At 43.9% G+C, this 18,729-nt stretch overlaps 2 protein-coding genes across 2 annotated transcripts; one reads left to right on the top strand and one right to left on the bottom strand.

The window, feature by feature from the left end:
- Positions 1-170: 170 nt before the first annotated feature.
- si:dkey-199f5.8 (beta-1,4-galactosyltransferase 3) lies at positions 171-14,080 on the top strand. The gene is made up of 7 exons (XM_052066658.1): positions 171-385; positions 4,153-5,222; positions 8,251-8,486; positions 9,312-9,499; positions 9,675-9,797; positions 9,924-10,028; positions 11,017-14,080. The coding sequence occupies exons 2-7, from the start codon at positions 4,955-4,957 to the stop codon at positions 11,231-11,233; spliced, it is 1,137 nt and encodes a 378-aa protein (XP_051922618.1). The 5' UTR covers positions 171-385; positions 4,153-4,954; the 3' UTR covers positions 11,234-14,080.
- zmp:0000000881 (uncharacterized) lies at positions 12,663-18,126 on the bottom strand. Its single transcript, XM_052066657.1, has 6 exons — positions 18,019-18,126; positions 17,108-17,280; positions 16,799-16,937; positions 16,336-16,443; positions 15,249-15,696; positions 12,663-14,968 (listed from the first exon to the last, which is right to left on the bottom strand). Exons 2-6 carry the CDS (start codon positions 17,251-17,253, stop codon positions 14,610-14,612), a joined length of 1,200 nt encoding a protein of 399 aa, XP_051922617.1. The 5' UTR covers positions 17,254-17,280; positions 18,019-18,126; the 3' UTR covers positions 12,663-14,609.
- Between the last annotated feature and the right edge of the window lie 603 nt (positions 18,127-18,729).

Below are 18,729 nucleotides of genomic sequence, written 5' to 3'. Positions count from 1 at the left end.
TTATTTTCGATTCACAAACCTAATCCTCTTCCGCAACAAACACCTCAATTACAGTTCGTTTCACTTAAATTTCCACTTTACGTTGTTAGATATTTTATTATCCACAAGTTTATTCATTGGGAAAAACATAAACAATACCACGTATGAGGATGTGTGATTAAAGGGGGAGGAGAAACCAAGCAGGCGACCCTCCAGCCGCCGCTCCTCATCACCATTATCTAGCCCAGTCAGTGCGAATGTGTGGCGGTCACGCGGACTGCGCTCGCTCGGTCCTTTAGAACTTCTAAAGCTTATCACCAGCACGCAGCGACCTCGTTTTTCATGAAAATACCCATCATCCGTTGTCCATGGACCCCTGCGGGGAGCCTGTCGACCGACCTCCGAGGTAAGCATTTGAAGTGAGAATTGACGCTTGTCGGGCGGGGAGGAACAGTTGCTAGTTTAGCTTAGCTTAGGTACATGCTAACTCCGCGACGCGGCTCTCCGCAGCTGGAATCCGGAGGGGCGGTTGTGTTTTTGTTTCCGCTTGTCTTTACTTGACTTAGTCCATTTTCCTCAAATAAACGTACACATTAAGCACGAATGCGAATGAGGAACTCCAAAACCTGTTTTAGCGTGACGGCGTTTTTAAAACTCTATGAATTATGTTTTTTTTAAAAGGTGGCACGTGCATTATTTTTAGTATCGAAGTTAGAGGACGCTAGCCAAACTTTTGTTCAAATTTTATTTGTTTGTATGATGAACCGCCAAATAAAAGTGTCCGGGGTTTTATTTGAACGTATGAAGTTTTCGAGAAAGAGTTTTTAAGTAGGAGTTGGTCAACCTTGGTGGTTTAAAAATGGTTGCTGGTTGTCTGTCTTATATTCTTAAGTCCTTATTTGCATTCAATGGCTTCTTCGGCACAACAAAAGATCCACAGGTCGCAGAAATCGCCGACACACCAGCAAGTACAAAGAATGGCCCTTTTTTAATGATTAATTTTATATGGCTAGATTGTCCGTGAACTTTCATAGCTGAGGTCATACTTCTTCAAACTTTAAGGAATGTCAAGTACAACGTTATTGTCAAATGCACTGGATGTGCAAGATACAGCACAGATGAAATTTCTTCCCTGGCATCTGGCAGTAACGTGAATAAGATTCACATTTGTCAATTTTACTTTGCCGCTTTCAAGTGATCTGTTGCTTGATCCTGTATGACCGTAAAAAATGTCCGAATGTTTCTTCAAACATTGGTTTGTATTTTCTGTTTGTGCTTTGTGTTGTTGTGGTACTTCCCGGAGTCATCCATCATCCCTATGGTTGTTGTTGCGAACTGTGCAAGCCGCTGCAGTTTTGTGTCTCATTGGATGGGACCCCTCCAGAGACCGTGGTGTACCAGCTGCGCCCATAATGAATCAGCCGGGCTCAGGATGGGTTGCCATGGCTGGGATGCCGGCACGCGTTTGTTCTGTCATCCTGCTTCAGCACTCCCAGCTCGTGTTTGCATGTCGCACGCACTTTGAATGTGAATTTGCCTTTTACTCTATTGCGTCTCGAAGGGTTTCCGTATTTGTCCAGTGTTCTCCTGCAATTCAAAGCGAGGGGGTGGGGGGTTCTGTTGTGTAAGAACTGTTTGCTCAACGCTCCTACGAGATTAGCCGTTGCTTTGAAACACATAACATCCATTCTGAAAACAACTCAAATTCGAATGACATTGTAAGATTAGCGGTGTAATCTGACGAGAAAAATTTGAATATTAATCAAGATTAAATGCAAAGTGAAAAACATCATTTTGATTGTTTGATTTAAATCATTTAGTTTAAAAAGTCCTGCATTTTGGAAATAAGTCACTATTTTCGAAACTAAAGTTGTAATTTGAACAAGATTTTATATTTTTATATAATAGATCATTTATTTTTGGGGGGGTTAGTGCATTTCAGAGGGAAAGGGGTGGATTTTGCTGCTTGATTCATATTCCACAAACGCAGTATTAATTTAATCAGAATGGTGTGGTTAGACTAGTGGAGGCGCATAGAACATTTTCATGTACGTAATAAAAATGTTGGGTTTGACTTCGCCTGAAAGGTCACATGGGGCGTGTGGCAAACCAAGCTAACTTGTTTCCATCTGCGTTCTGCCAACCCTTTGAAGATGTGAATAGCGACGCTCACCCTTGAGCTCTTGTCCCTATACGAAGACCTATATTTAACCCAAGCGCCCCTCTCACGTCCACTCATGTGTGCAAGTATGCATGCGGACATCGACTTACGGCATAGAATTTTAATGACCCGTAGGCATGAAGAAAATGCTTGCTGGCAGCCATGTGTCGTGACTTAAGAGCGTGTTGTCCACAAATAAGTCTGACACGAGAGGCAAGGGCGGAGCGTTTCTTGTAAGTCATGCCGGCGCTTTGTTTCGGTTAAGTAGAAATGAAAATGGGAGCAGGAAGGACGATGAAGCCAAAAGAACACAAGGGTAACTAACTGGCTTCTCAACCACCTCGTCTGACTCCCAAAATCTTCTGTTAAATATTTGAGCACATTGTTTTTTTTTTTCTTTATTACATTTGTAGGTAGTTGGATAAATACAAAGTTTTGAAATCATTGAATAATCATGCCTCATCTTCCATTATGACTGATACTGCAATTTCCGCCTGTAAATTGAGAGGCGGGGGGCGGTCTTTAGTTGAAGCGTCTGACGAGTTCGAATGAGGATGAGTTGCATCGTGATGCCGCCTTTTATCATTCATTCATTCATCTTCCGTACCGCTTGATCCTCACTAGGGTCGCGGGGGGTGCTGGAGCCCATCCCAGCCGTCTCCGGGCAGTAGGCGGGGGACACCCTGAATCGGTTGCCAGCCAATCGCAGGGCACACATAGGCGAACAACCATCCACGCTCACACTCACACCTAGGGACAATTCAGAGTGTTCAATCAGCCTGCTATGCATATTTTTGAAATGTGGGAGGAAACCGGAGCACCCGGAGAAAACCCACGCAGGCCCGGGGAGAACATGCAAACTCCACACAGGGAGGCCAGAGCTGGAATCGAACCCGGTACCTCTGCACTGTGAAGCCGACGTGCTAACCACTGGACTACCGGGCCGCCCTGCCGCCTTTTAACCAGCCAAAATTGACTCTTTGGAAACAGCAACTAAGGCATCATCCACCAAGTGACAAGCAGGATGGTCGAGGGTCGATCATCTGTAGCAATTGCGATTTGTCAGGCCTCTCCGGTCAACTGTGCTGTGCAGCCCCACCGTGTAAACAAACACAATCCGTTTGTTGGGCCGATGCACAATTGTCCATTGTGAGCCAGTAGAAATATTCTTCTGCAGGTTTTTTAAAAAAAAAAGTCTGACTTTAACAGTTTAGCCTAATGTACTAAAAATGACATTTGACACAAACTGGAGTTGGGGCAACAAAAAAAAAAATAAAAATGGAGGAGGTGAGCACTGAAACCATTTTACAGCTGGAGGCGTTGACCACAAAAGAAAGAAGGGTGGGGGGGGGGGGTGGAATTGCATTCAAAAATGCTGCTGCTAACAATTTTCAAGAGGTCAGATGTCGGCATGTGATGGTGTTCGGATCCTGATAACAGTTAGAAAAATTCTATTGGATAACTCGCTATTCAAAGCGCTTCATCGAGTACATAATTACACGAAAAAAGACATTAAACAATTGCATTTTTGTCCAAATCCAGAGTTAGTGGAACGGTAAAAGATCTTTTTTTTTCCTCAGAAAATTAGAAAATTTCTCCTTTTTGTAAAGTAACAGAGTAGAAACCAACAACCTGACGTTAGCCGTTTATCTGCCTCGTTGGTGGCGAGTCTTGAGTCTTCCTTTCACCAATTGCAGACGTGCTAACTCCTGTAGCTGGATGCGCAAACATCTTCGAGTCAATGAAACCTTCTTCGTGCAACCCACTATAAGTATGACTGACTGTAAACGGGGCTGAACGAATTCATCAAATGAAAATCGACGTCGCGCCGTAGGAGAATGCAATTTTGAAATCGCCCAAAGCTGCAATTTGGAGGGAAAATAAACACCGCTGCTTTATTTCGATCGCTCGGTAGGCTTTATTTGTAATGAATGTGTGCTTGCCATTAGATTCTAATTGAAACGCACTGTCTTACTATTTGTGTGTGTGTGTGTGTGTGTTTTGTTTTACAGCTCGTGGCATTGAGTGACCCGGTACCTGTCCACCCAGTAGGACCGGTTGCCGATAGTCCACCGCAGCCTGCCACTATGGAAGAATAGCGAAGGGAATCTGTCTCTCCTTCTTCACAGAAACAATTGTACATGTGCCCCCCCCCCCACTCAAAACTAACGCACAGACAAATCCCACCCCCTTGCTGTCTCCTTTACCAGTCAGGCGGCGAGGTGGGCAGCGGCCTTGTCATCCTGCTAAAAGCGTCGTGGCTGCATACGCTCGCCCCTTTTGTCATGGAGACTGCTGTTGTTGTTGTTACCGTAGAGTCTCTCAGGCAGCTGCACAGGGAAAAGCAGGAGGCGGTGTGAAGTTTGCAAAAAAAAGAAAACAAAAAAAAGGCAGGAAGACGTCCGCCGGACCTGCGGAAGGACATGAAATTCAGCAGGGGGGTGAAAAACACACCATGCGGCACCAGCGTCGCCCCCTTTCGCCAGTCAGAGATTGGACCAAAAGCCGAGTTTTGAAATATTTGGAACAAACTTAATCTGTAGCGAGGAATGAACTGAGCAATGGAAGACTGATTTTTTTTTTTTCCTCCTCCCTCTTTGGAAGAACTTTACTCTTGATCTGTTTGGTGGTGGTCTCCCGGAGTGAAAGCCCACCAAAAGTGCCTTTTTTTTTTTTTTACAGTAGATTTGTGAATATTTTTGACTTGACTTCAGGGTGGATGCCGACATGACCAACAAATAGCGGAAAATCCACCGGCTTCCCGCTCGTCCCCGCGCAGACTTTCACACGTTGCCTTGCTTTCCCGTAACCACCATGATCTCACTGCAGTCCAAATGGCGTTACCTGTTCATGTTCCTCGGCATCCAGCTGGTGGTCATGGCGCTGCTGTCCCGGGAGGGCTACCAGAAAAGGGTTTCCTACTTCATACGCATCTTCCGCAAATCGGACCCCGCCGGCGCGCAGGCTCAGAACCGCACGGCCACGGACGTGCCCGTCGGCAACGTGTACGGTAACCTCTCTCGCAAGGCGGAGAACGATGGAGGAGATGTCTTCTACTGTCCCATGACGTCGCCTCTCTTAGGTGAGTGGCGAAAGACTTTGCAACGGGCCCTTTTGGTGTGTTGTGTTTCAACTCAAACTGCCTCATTGGACACCAGTGACATTGTGTTATCTAGCTTCAATAACCCTTTGTCAAAAAAACAAAACAAAATGGATTGCAGGAGGTATTCAATCTTGAAGTGAAAATCCCGCCAAATTATGTCATTGAAGGAAGTCCCCAAATTTAGTGGTGTTTATCGACAGCCTAGATCAGGGGCGTCAAACTCATTTTAGTCGCGGGCCAATGCGGGGTTAGGTCTTCCCTCGGAGGGCCATTATGAAATCACAAAATTATTACTTGTACGTAACCTATTATTAGAATACACATTTTGAATTCCGTCAAATCAATTACCGGTATAATAGTTTGTTCAAGTGAGTGTAAACAGGGTAACAAAATTATTGCACAGTCTCGGCGTTATTGATTACACATGACTATTTGACATTTTGCGACAGATTTTAGCAAGATGACGCATGAATTGCTTTCGCGGGCCACATAAAATGACATGGCGGGCCGGATCTGGCCCCCGGGCCTTGAGTTTGACACCCGTAGCCTAGCTTATAAATGTTCTTTTGACATTAGAACAGTTAGATATCCTTCATCCTTCATCTTCCAAGCCGCTTGATCCTCAGTAGGGTCGCGAGGGGTGCTGGAGCCCATCCCAGCCGTCTCCGGGCAGTAGGCGGGGGACACCCTGAATCGGTTGCCAGCCAATCGCAGGGCACACAGAAACGAACAACCATCCGCGCTCACACTCACACCTCAGGACAATTTAGAGTGATCAATCAGCCTGCCACGCATGTTTTTGGAATGTGGGAGGAAACCGGAGCACCCGGAGAAAACCCACGCAGGCCCGGGGAGAACATGCAAACTCCACACAGGGAGGCCGGAGCTGGAATCGAACCCGGTACCTCTGCACTGTGAAGCCGACGTGCTAACCACTGGACTACCGGGCCGCACAGTTAAATATGTCGAGGAAAAAAAATCGATTGGATTAAAAATATACTTAAGTGTACAAAGACCGACTTTTTTTTAACAATATCAAAACAAGTAGTCCCTGTATGTTAAGTCAAGACTCGTTTTTTTTTTTTTTTTAAATAGAAATTATCAAAAAAAAATTCATTTTTGCAAGTTATTGGAGTGAGATTCCCCAGGCTGGCGAAGAATGCCTCATTCCCAAATTTGGTGCCTCTCTCGAAACTAAACACCTGCTTTCATCTTCGTGTTCTTTTGGTCAATTGGCAACATTCATTCATTCATTCATCTTCCTAACCGCTTGATCCTCACTAGGGTCACGGGGGGTGCTGGAGCCTATCCCAGCTGTCTCCGGGCAGTAGGCGGGGGACACCCTGAATCGGTTGCCAGCCAATCGCAGGGCACACAGAGACGAACAACCATCCACGCTCACATCTAGGGACAATTTAGAGTGTTCAATCAGCCTGCCATGCACATTTTTGGAATGTGGGAGGAAACCGGAGCACCCGGAGAAAACCCACGCAGGCCCGGGGAGAACATGCAAACTCCACACAGGGAGGCCGGAGCTGGAATCGAACCCGGTACCTCTGCACTGTGAAGCCGACGTGCTAGCCACTGGACTACCGGGCCGCCCCAATTGGCAACATCTCAGTTGAAAAGAAATGACAGGTTTTGATTTTCTTAGACTCTGAGCTTTGTGCCTTTCGACTCTCAATTTAACAAGGCAGTTAAAATGGCAGATAGGAGGATTGTTCCCCAAATAATTTCCCTTCAATCATCGAGATCATTTCAGGTTTCAGATAAATGAAACTTGTTTTCCGCAGCCTCGTGTTGCTTTTCGTTTAGAAATGTGATCACCGGGAAAAAATACTTGTGACTCATTAACGACAATGTGAGTCATATCTCCTTTTGTTTGATTTTTCTGAGTATCGAACTCCGTGCCACGCACTTGTCACTCTTTAACATCCTGATCCTTGTTCATGTTTGCTCTTTGCGAAAATATTGCTGTCCGAACATGTATTTCCCTATTGTGCTGCTGGTGATGTCACACAAAATGCAAAGTAACTTGATTACCTATAAGCACGTCTTGCCTGGTAGAATTCTTCGCAGAAGCCGAGATTGGGTTCAAGTGACGTTGGAATTTTTGCAGTGATTTGTGTCGCGGAATTCACATTCCTTTTCAAAACAAATTCTTAAAACTGATTTGAAGTGTGTCGTCAAACCGGCCGAGCTGGTCGGGCGAGGTCTTTCCAAGGATATTTCAGAACGACTTGTAAAAAAAATGCAGTACACATTTCTGATGGGGAATTCAGTAACTCTCGCTTGTGTTGTGTTAACGGGACAGGTCGGCTTTCCACTGAACTGTTCATGAATTTTTTGAAGTATCTACTCAAAACATGCAGGATGGTTCATTCATTCATTCATTTTCCGAACCGCTTGATCCTCACTAGGGGGTGCTGGAGCCTATCCCAGCTGTCTCCGGGCAGTAGGCGGGGGACACCCTGAATCGGTTGCCAGCCAATCGCAGGGCACACAGAAACGAACAACAACAAATTTAGAGTGTTCAATCAGCCTGCCACGCATATTTTTGGAATGTGGGAGGAAACCGGAGCACCCGGAGAAAACCCACGCAGGCCCGGGGAGAACATGCAAACTCCACACAGGGAGGCCGGAGCTGGAATCGAACCCGGTACCTCTGCACTGTGAAGCCGACGTGCTAACCACTGGACTACCTGGGCCGCCCATGCAGGATGGTTGTTTTCTGGAATTCTTTATGCAGTGCATGTACATAGATGTTGTGATGGATGTATTACTGTAAAATACCATGCCCAATAGGCATTTTTTCCTCCCCCAATCGCATGGGAACGGGTGGGGGGGGGGGGGGGGGGTATTATGATGCAAAAAATAAATCACCATGTTTTGATTGATTTATTTTTATTCAGAATCATCTTTATTGGCCAAGTATGTAGAACACACAAGGAATTTGTCTCCGGTATAACACGCTGCCTTCGTAATCAATTTTTCCATCTCATTTCAGCCGGGCCGATGCACGTCAGCTTCCCGTCAGGCCTCACGCTGGCCGAGGTGAGGCGCAAGAATCCGCTGGTGGAGCGCGGCGGGCGCTACCGGCCGGCCAACTGCGAGGCGCGCCACCGCACAGCCGTGGTCATCCCGCACCGCCATCGCGAGCACCACCTCAGGTTCCTACTCTACTACCTGCACCCGTTCCTGCAGCGTCAGCAGCTCAACTACGCCATCTACGTCATTCACCAGGTCAGTCAGCCATTTTCTGTGGCGCTCGTCCTCATTTCTGTCGCAGCTGGTACACCGTGGACCGGTGCCAGGCGCCGCTAAGTTAGCAAATGTCTTCGGTCGCCAAAAATGAGGATGGTCTTACTCGAAGTCAATACGGCATTCCCTCCCGTGGCTATGCTGGTTCCATTACTATCCTTCTTATCCAAATCCGTGACGGGAAATGATGCACGCTGATGAAATAAACGCATCACATCTCTGTGGTTGTCCTCATTTCCTTCATATAAAAACGGGACTCTGCTCTCAGGGGCCTCCAATTTTTTTATTTTTTTTCATCAAGTCCCTTCTTCATTTTGGACATAAATTCCCAAATTACAGCATCTTCATAATTTGGCTCTAAAACATCGACAGTTGTGTGCCTTTTTATGGTCTTTGGCTGTCATTTTAAGACTGTGTGATGATGCGTCGCTGACGGATGCTGATCCGCCCATAAAGTAGGGTGTTTATTGGTTTTTTATTATAGATGGGGGGTGGGGGGCTGTTGAAGTGTGCAAAAGACATACTTAGGATAATTAACAGTAACGGTATTAGAACATCCCAATAGAGCAAATAAATAACATTTTCAAAGAACCAATGGGAAAAAGAAACAAGACTGATTGCGAACAAATGGGCACACGTGTGCATATACAATGAGACTTCCTGTTTTGATTTTTCCATGGTGGGGGGGAAAAGAAGGGAGACGTTCACCCATCCATCTATTTTTATGAACGGCTTATCCTCACAAGAGTCGCCGCTGTTTTCATCCCCCCCCCCCCAAATTGCGTTTCATTTTGATCTGCCGTGCAGGCGGGCAGCTACACATTCAACCGGGCCAAGCTGATGAACGCCGGCTTCCGCGAGGCCATGCGTGAGGAGGACTGGGACTGCCTGTTCTTCCACGACGTGGACCTGATCCCCGAGGATGATCGCAACACCTACGTGTGCGACGCAAACCCCAAGCACGCCGCCATCGCCATGGACAAGTTTGGCTACAAGTGCGTTCCCACCAGTGTCACTTGTGTTGATGTTGTACAACATGTGTCGAGGGAATATTTTTCATGACCGGGACTGTGTTGTTGTTTTTTTTTTTTTTCCCCCAATCTTGCCAAGAATATTCTTAACACTCCATTCAATCATCAAGTCATGTTTTGTGTGGTATTCGCCCCGCAGGCTTCCGTATCAGATGTACTTTGGAGGAGTGTCGGCTCTCACGCCTCTCCACTACCTCAAAATGAACGGCTTCCCCAACAACTACTGGGGCTGGGGCGGCGAGGACGACGACATCGGCGTCAGGTGAGGCCTCTCGGTGACGCGAGAAACGCCCTATCTTATTTTTTTTTCAAAATGAAACTATTATGAAATGGATTCCTCGTCAAGTTGACAATCGGAGACATAACGCGCGCGCTCTTGTCTACCCAGAGTGTCTCTGGCGGGAATGTCCATCTCGCGTCCGTCCCTGAAGGTGGGCCGCTATAAGATGATCAAACACAAGCTGGACAAAGGCAACGATGTCAACCCAAAAAGGTATGCCAATTTTGGAAGATTTTATTTGGAAAAATGATCAATGTACATTCAAGGCATTTTTTTGAACCCTTTATGATAGAGTTGTAATCCCAATGATTGTTCTGTGTATAAAATTTGTCGAAAAGAATCTTTAGATTGAAGACAAAGTGGTCCATGCAAGTTTGTCTTTTTATAATGAGTACAGAGTAGATAATTATACTCTTGGCACCTTTTTTTTTTTTTTTTGGTGCTTTTAATTTTTTTTTCAGTGTTTTAAGATATTTGGGCTTTATTTTTGTCATTCCTTATTTTTCATTTGTATTAACAATTATATGCAGTATTTAAAAATGTATTTTTTTTAAATTAATTTATCCGTTGTTCAATTCATTTGACTTACATTTTTTTGGCTTGTTTTTCAAAATGGAATTCAGCTAAATATTGCTCTTTTTGCGATTTCGATGTTTTTTTCAATCGATTTCTTTATTTCTATTTTGTACTTAATATTTTCTTAATTGATTTAATTCAGAATGTTTTAGCATTTGTTTTTAGTTTTTACTCTTCCTTCTTTCATCTCTTCAGCTGCTGTTTTTATGTGCATTAATTGAACTTCCATGTGGGTTGGCACGGTGGACTCCAGGTTAGCACATCCACCTCGCAGTGCAGCGATTCCGGCTCCGGCCTCCCCGTGTTTGCATATACCCCGCGTGCCTGCGTGGGTTTTCTCTGTGTACTCCAGTTTCAATCTACATTCTAAAAACATGCATGGCGGGTTAATGGAGAACTCTAAATTGTCACTAAGTGTGAGTGCGGATGGCGTCTGTGTGCTCCAGCACGCATGCAACCTTCGTGAGGATAAACGGATTAGAAAATCGATGGGTAGAACTTTGATGTAACGGCATCCGTTCGGTTGGCAAATTTCTTAGAAGCAATTTGTATTCATTTTATTTAACGTGATTTTTAAAGCTTTTTTTTTTTTAAATTTAGATAAAATGTATTTTTGTGTGTCCAGGTTCAACATGCTGGCCAAGACGCGTCAAACTTGGAAGCTGGACGGTATGAACACGGCTGAGTATGAAGTTTTGTCCCGGGAGTACCTCCCGCTCTACACAAACATCACTGTCCACATCGGCACAGAGGCCGGGCTGCAACCGCTGCCGCCACGGTCCACTGTCCCGATCTCTGCCAAGGCTTCTGTCAAGCCCGCCACTCCGAAACCTGACAAATAGCCTGTTGTCAATTTTTTTTTTTTTTTTTTTTTGAGAGGCCTTATTCGTCCTCGCGGGCTTGGCGCATCTTTTGAAAAATATCAACTATCCCTGTCGCGTTGGACTCTGTGAGTTTATCGACGGTGCCGCCATATGCTGGCTGCTCAAACCTCCTGATGCCTTCGAATACTTGCGCAATCCACTTCCACTATTGATGCTCCTTCGTTAACTTCTTTTCAAGTGGGGAGCGGGTGGGGGATGTGGTTCTACTACAGTCAAAGGATATGGCCTAGTTTACACATTTTGAGAAAATGAATACAAGCATATCGTGGCACATTTTGCAGTAGTTTCATATTTCACTTCCACAGGTGGTATTTGCAGTTAATTCCGCAGGCCTTCATATTTGACTTTTTTGTGTTTGATGGGTAGGACACAAGGTAGCGGCCAGGTTCCAAAAAAAAATCATCAGTCCAATTAAGTTATTGTTGATAAAAGGATAAATATCAATATTTCGAGCACAATTCCTTTTTTTCTTTTTTTTTTTTACATTACATATATGGATATTTAGCCTATCAAAAAGAAACCAACAAATTTGAATTATATTCATGTCAACAGCGGTGCCTGAAACAAACTTCAATGAGTATTATAAAGTGAAAAGTAATTGCAAAAAAATCGATAGATTAAAATGTTAGTATGCAAATAATAATGAAATAAAATACTACGCTACCCGTTCAGAACCAACACATTAAAAATTGTTTTCATCATCAGTCTCTTCAATAAAACTTCAAAAATCTAAATCAACATTTTTCATCACAAATGAAGTTACATTAGGAAATTCCTCATTTCTCTTGCATGGCACCCTCTCAACAAAAAAAATCACTAACTCAAAATTAAGTCTTATTAATTAATCATTTAATTTTTGACTCTTTTGCCTTTCTATAATACTTTTTTATTTGTATTTTATTTTGTACTTTTATAAACTTGAAGATGTGTTTTCTTCTCCCAACACGCAAAAACAAAATATTGTAATTTTTGCAAAATGCTAAGAAATATTTTTGCATTTTCTGATTGAGGGGGGAAAAAAAAAACTTTTGCACCTGACGGTGACAAATACTGCACAGCTCTCCTTCCTTTCATGCAGTAAATGTCCACCACATGCTCTTTGCCTTAACATCCACCAAACAGAGACATCAAACATACACGAGTGTTCTTATACAAAATCATTGTAATCTGAATATTAATCCAATGTTGTAATCAGTGTCTCAGGAAGCCACCGACCAAAGAGAATCTGGGAGGGACAGAGTATGTATACCAGCTATTATAGATAGTTCATTCAGCATTTATTCTATTTCCTTGATATCCAGCTGACGGTGTCTTTACTAGCTCATTGTCCTCAATAGTCATACAATTCATTGCAGTAATGAAACTGTCTTTGAGGGGGGGGGGGGGGTTTGTTTGTTTTTAAATGAACCTACAACTCATACCACTTTGGGTCTGTTAGTACACAAACTTTTTTTTTTCTTTATCCTTGATATCCATCTTAAGTTCCATGTGCTAAGAGGCTCAATGAAGCACACTAGTAGACCACCCAAGTGGATGTTTTTGCAGTCCGACAAGGTAAAGCCGTTTGACCGTTTATTGATATCCCGGACATCCATCCTGAGGTCCATGCTCTTCTCCTCCTTCACTAGTAACAATTTAGTGCACTAGTATAAGAAGTAGGGAGTATTATTAGGATGACTACATGTCATTAATGAGGTACAACAGTTGTACTGAGTAAACGGTGATGCTAGTATTAGAATTGCCCTATTAGAGATGACAAAGAGCCTACTAGTGAATGGACCTTAAGGTTGGTATAAAAAAAAAAGACATTCTACAACTTTTCATTCATGGGTTGTGAACAATTGATTTCGACTTGGCAGCATATCGAATTCACTCTGCATATTAGCAGGTCAGTGCACTGTAAAAAGTGTCCTGATTTTTGGTGTAACTTTTTTTTCTTTGTGACATTGCAGCTTAGTACTGGACTGGGGTACTGTTGGCTCTGCTTGTGTATGTGAGTGTATGTGTGTGTTCAACACACTTGAGTGGCCTTAAATTCTGTAATAAATCGATTATTCAAATGCTGTATGGAGGGTGCGGTAATTATGCAACTGTTGAACAAATGTTTTATTTCACAGTTTTCACTGAAGACTCAAAGTGCTCCACACAGTTGAAATACAATCACATTTTAGATGAGACATATTTTTTTTTCATCAGCAATCTAGCTGTAATCGAATTGCCATTACCAGGCCCAAACCTGTTTGCTTGTGAGCTAATTGAAAACTCACATACACTAAGCCCTGCTGCGAATTGCAAAAATTTGAAATTGGACCTCCCCAAATGGTTTATAATTGAACATAGGTGGCCTAAGTTGGTGGCAAAGCATTTAAAAAAAAAAAATCAAAATTTAAATACTGTATACTCAACCCAGTTCAAAATTCTTGGCACCAGGTTGCCACAGGATGGCGCCAAAACGATTTTCAGTTTGTCAAACTGTCATTATATGTCATGGTTCACTGTCGTTAAAATTTCCAAAGGTTGACCTTAGCAAATGTAATCCTGGTATCGCTCCCTCTTGCGAGAGAGCAAGTAGCTAGCTACTATCTTCATAGATAGTAATTAACTTGGCAAAAAAAAAAGTTTTGCTCCACTTGTGCTTTTTAAACTTTTAAATTTGCATTGTATACTTAAAGTATTAACTGGGCAATGACACAAAGGGCTGAAAAAAGGCATACGTTTCCCTAAGAAACAAACATGGCAGGAGAAATACAGTCCTGCATTGAGTGGAAATCACTCAAAATCATCTAAATTACTGAGTAAAAGTTTTTTTTAAAAATCGGGCCAACAGAATTTCTCTTCGTAACTATGCAAGTTTGCGACTGGTTCACAGTCATGGGTGGTAATTTGTAGGTTCAGCAAGCATGTTAGAATGCTTTCAGAAGCTATTTCCTGGTGTCCTATTACAACTGGAATAAAACATGCTCAGGTGTGGACAGGCTAGCTTGTGTTTGCTCTCCCAAGAAGGTAAACAGTCTTCTTTGCAGTCATACACTACTCACAAAAAGTTACAGGATATTGGGCTTTGGGGCTGACGTTTTCTGAATCAACATAAAATGCACTATAAACTTACTTTGACCTTCCCTAAATATGTCTGGAAATGTCAATGTGTCAACCAACAGAGGTGACTTCTGCCATTCAGGTCCTTGTTCGAGAAAGTCAAATTGTAAAAAAGAAATAAAAATGAAACATTTGTGCATTTACATTTTTAGAGGTCACATTCAAGTTGAATGTTTTTTAGGCCGATACGCTCAATGTGTTTATAGTGGGGTATTTTTTTTTCTGCCTGAGAAAAATTCTATGAGCTGTTGTAGGTGACGTCATTATACTTAATTATTTTGCCGTCGCGCATGACCACTTCTTTCTGCGCCCACGTTTCCACCTCGCCGTTCTTCTCCTCGAAGCGGCGCACCATCACCCGGCCGGTGGCGGGCAGCTGGCACGGCAGGTCGCGGGCAGCTTCCTGGAATAAGCCCATCTTCATCATGTCCTTGGTCAACTTCATTGCGTCGCCGCCACCGGCCGCGGGGACCAGCGCTTGGATCCTTTGTGGGGAGAGTGAACGGGGTTGCCTGGGGCTGCGGGGCAGAAGTTTTATGTCCGGTCGAGGGGTGCGCTCCCACCCCAGTGGCGATCCATGCTTCATTGGTGAGTGTGCTGAAAAAAGTGAAATGATTGTCATTCAACTGGCAGGAATTCTCAAAATGTGATGCAGGGTCCCTCTAGTGGTATGTGAAAGAATCACTGGATTATTCTTTTAAAGTTACCTTTAACCTTTGTTTTTTTTTTCCAGGTATGCACTATGCAGGTGTTAACCATTTCAATATCACAATTTACCACTAGGTGGCAGATATTCTTACAGTGGGTGTTCTGCTGCCGTATACTACAACATGAGTAGGAAGACTGTAAGAACCTTTTCCATTGACTCGTAATCTACCTCGCTGCTCTTTGTTGAACGGAGATGGACCTCTTCGGCACGGTGACGCTGACCGGTTCCTGATCCTTCCCTGCGGCGGAGTGAGGCGTTCCAGACCTCCGCCGGTCCTCCTCATGTCACTGATGATGCCCACCATGGAGGTCCTCAGGGCAGGATTACTTTCCACCATCCTGCATACGGCCTGGCAGTAGGGCTGGTCGCGCATCACCTCCCGGATCTTGGCCGGGCAGACGCTAGGGGTGTGCAGCCGAACGCGGGCGCAAAGCTCGGCGATGATCTTGCCCATGGCCCACACGTCCGAGCGCTGGTTCCGTTGGCTGTGGCGCTGCAGCACCTCAGGGGCTGAGTAGGCCTCGTTTCCCATGTCCATGGCCGAGTTGAGGCCGCGCCGGAAGAACTTGGCCAGACCCAGGTCGATGATCACGGCTCGGTTGGTGTTGTGTTCCACCTGGAGGTGGAGAAACGGTGAGTGGTGCGGGTTCTCAAAGTATCACTGTATAGTCAAATTGTATTTAACTTTTAAGTTGAATGCATTTGCATTTATTCATGGACGACTGTTTCGTATTAAGCAGTTGATTACAAACAAAATATGCAGATTTTTTGCATTAAATTTAGAACCTTTTAATGGGTCGCATGCCTGTAACAATCAATGACAGTGTAATAAATAACTTTTTATGGGAAGACAGGGGGCAAAGCAGTGGTTTTGCAGATGCGAGGATTCTGCCTGACGGCAATATTACCGGATGTGACTTGCTTGAAACTGACTATTGACTCACAAGACTATCAAATATGTTTGCGGTTGTAACAGGTGGTTCTCATTTGATTAACCCTTTCATACACCAATAATGATAACATGTCACCTGATAACATAAGCTGTCCACTGTAGTAACCGCAAGCCATGTTTAGTGAACTGTACATGATTTGATTTTAATCAACTCAGAAGTATTCTTGACGCTACCACTATGTATTTTTCGTCCTTTATTGTATGCTTGTTCCTTTTTACAATAATGTTAAATCATTCAGTTCATCTAGGTAGCCGACACTATCTCACCTGTCAGTCATTTTATCGCTTAACACGTGTACCCACCATGATGTTTTCAGGCTTGAGATCTTGATGGACAATATCTTTAGAGTGGAGGTGCAGAAGCCCCTCACACATGCCCAAAATTATTTTGCCTCGATTCGTTGGTGTCAGCTGTAAAACAAACAAACAAACAAAAAAAACAATCATGAAAAGGTGGAAACGTTTCAACCAGGTGTCAATTTCAAAACCGGCTTTTCCTCCCTCAGGCGTGAATGAATTTGCAATGTGTGGAAATAGCATGGCGCGGTCAAAAACAAAACTTCGTTGTCTTCTTTTCCTTTTGGTTTTTCCCTTCAAATCAAAAACTAAACTTCTGAGGACTAATAATTAGATCAAGGAGGTTAAAGTATGGTCTGAGGGCTACGCATGGCCCGCTCTTGTCATTAATCCAGTCCATCGGACAAGAGACCTGTAATAGTATGTGCGTCTCTTGAACTGGATGGCACCAATTGGTTCCCGTGCTCACCTGTATTTTGGATTTTGCCGACTTAAAAATGGTAGTTTCCAGGTCCTCTCCGAAGATGAACTCCAGTGGAATAATCCATTTGCCGTCTTTCAGGTTGATGTTGCCCAGCAGTCTGACGATGTTTGGGTGATTGGCTTTGCTTTGAAAAAATGCAACGAAAACAGACATATGACAACAAAACCACTTTATGATTTGTTTTTATTGGTTTGCAATGGTGTGAAACGACTGCTTGTGAGCCCGTTTCCTTGGCTGTCCAAGGGTGAGTGGTTTGAATTTCCTGCACAATAGTTTACTTAGCCTACTACCCACTTGTACACTTCGCACTCTCTCTCCAGGTCCTTCCTGCTGATGAGGTGCTGAGGAACTTTCTTGATGGCCGCCCAGGTGTCATTGTACTTCTCTCGGTAAACCTTGCCAAAGCAGCCTTGTGCCAGAGTTCCGGTGGAGTACGCCATCCGGGCTACCTTTGTCAGCGGTAATGGCTGCCAGTATTCACACACACAGTTCACATTAATAGGTACACCTGCAAGACCTTTTGAGATCCAAAATAATGGGATATCAAGCAAAACTGACTCCACTCTTTGTAAAGTTTACTTGATGGACGAACATGATCAGTGTGGAGAACTACTGTTAATTCTCTGGGTACAGGAAATTGAGAAATGTAGTGTATCTAATATTGAGCCTTGAGGCACACCTCTTGAATGTTATAAACTTGAGTTTATAACATTCGTTACGTTCGGGTGTGTCTGGATCATGACCCCTAAAATTTTTATTTTTGCCTGTGTGAAAGAGTCTTGATTCTGATCTGTTCTTTCAAGGAAATGCAACAATGCTAATTCATCGAAATGCATCTGCTCATCAAGACTAAAAGCGAACAGCGTGTGATGAAATGAGTGCAAATAAGCATTCCTGGTTGGGGAGTGCCACTGTCATCGACGAACGTCGCTTGCTTTTTTCCACCTTTTCTCCAGGAACATAAAAAAAAGACAATTTGCCCCCTACCTTTGGATGTAAGACATGAGACTTCGATTTGAACGTGGGTTTACCAAAATGGGCATAGTCGGATTACAAAGAAGACACTCACAAACCGGAAAAACCACCAGCAATTACAAAATATGCCAAATATAACCCGCATGTTAAGAATGAATACAATTGGGATAAATCATCCATCAAGTCAACATTCTGCTGGTGTAACGTAAACATAGATTCGGTCGTCTTACCGTTGAGGCAGAGTGGAGGCATCAGGTCTGAACACGAATCGACATAGCTCTTTATCATACTTGCTTGGATTCGTACCACGCCTCCCTTGAGGCGGGCGGGAGGGCCTGTCCCGGCCTGACTGACTGACTGACTTTCTGACAACCGTATAAAAGTCTACCGTACTTCAGACATGTCCAGCTCCGGGCCTGGAGGGCCGCTGTCCTGCCTGTTTTCCAGCTCTCGCGGCTGCAACACGCCTGATTCAGATGAATCGGCTATGAAGCAGCATTCGAACGACACTGAGTATTTGAATCAGGTGTGTTGCTCCTGAGAGAGCTCGAAAACAGGGAGGACGGTGGCCCTTGAGGACTGACTTTGGACATCCCTGGTCTACTTGAAACAAATTGAATAGGACATAAATAGGCCACAAGTATCATTAAAGCTCTTTGCCCATAATTAATTTGTGTGTGGGCATTTTCTACACTGTCAATTTGGAATAATGTGCCATTATTGAACAGAGGGGTGGAAATAAACGTTTTCTTTTGTAATTCATTTCATTTAATTCACTCCAAGAGCACTGTAAATATTGACACCTCGTCTGCTACATCTTGTTTCTCTCATCGGTTGTTTTTCCTCGGGCATGAGGGTTCTTAATCTAATTACAGGTAAAAGATGGAGGTACAAAGAGATGATTTTTTTTCCTCACCCGATCGAACATTTATTGGGGTTAG

Source organism: Hippocampus zosterae, chromosome 5 (genome assembly GCF_025434085.1).
Source record: "Hippocampus zosterae strain Florida chromosome 5, ASM2543408v3, whole genome shotgun sequence".
NCBI lineage: Eukaryota > Metazoa > Chordata > Actinopteri > Syngnathiformes > Syngnathidae > Hippocampus > Hippocampus zosterae.
Note: the sequence above shows the minus strand (reverse complement) of the source record. Positions and strands in the feature narration are given on the sequence as shown.

Excerpts from the sequence above, each read along its gene's own strand:
- si:dkey-199f5.8 (XM_052066658.1), top strand. The coding sequence starts at position 4,955 with ATGATCTCACTGCAGTCCAAATGGCGTTACCTGTTCATGTTCCTCGGC. Across the intron at positions 9,798-9,923 it reads GACGACGACATCGGCGTCAG|AGTGTCTCTGGCGGGAATGT; the intron begins GTGAGGCCTCTC and ends TTGTCTACCCAG. Across the intron at positions 10,029-11,016 it reads AACGATGTCAACCCAAAAAG|GTTCAACATGCTGGCCAAGA; the intron begins GTATGCCAATTT and ends TTGTGTGTCCAG.
- zmp:0000000881 (XM_052066657.1), bottom strand. The coding sequence starts at position 17,253 with ATGGCGTACTCCACCGGAACTCTGGCACAAGGCTGCTTTGGCAAGGTT. Across the intron at positions 16,938-17,107 it reads AGAGAGTGCGAAGTGTACAA|CAAAGCCAATCACCCAAACA; the intron begins GTGGGTAGTAGG and ends ATTTTTTCAAAG. Across the intron at positions 15,697-16,335 it reads TCAAGCCTGAAAACATCATG|GTGGAACACAACACCAACCG; the intron begins GTGGGTACACGT and ends CTCCACCTCCAG.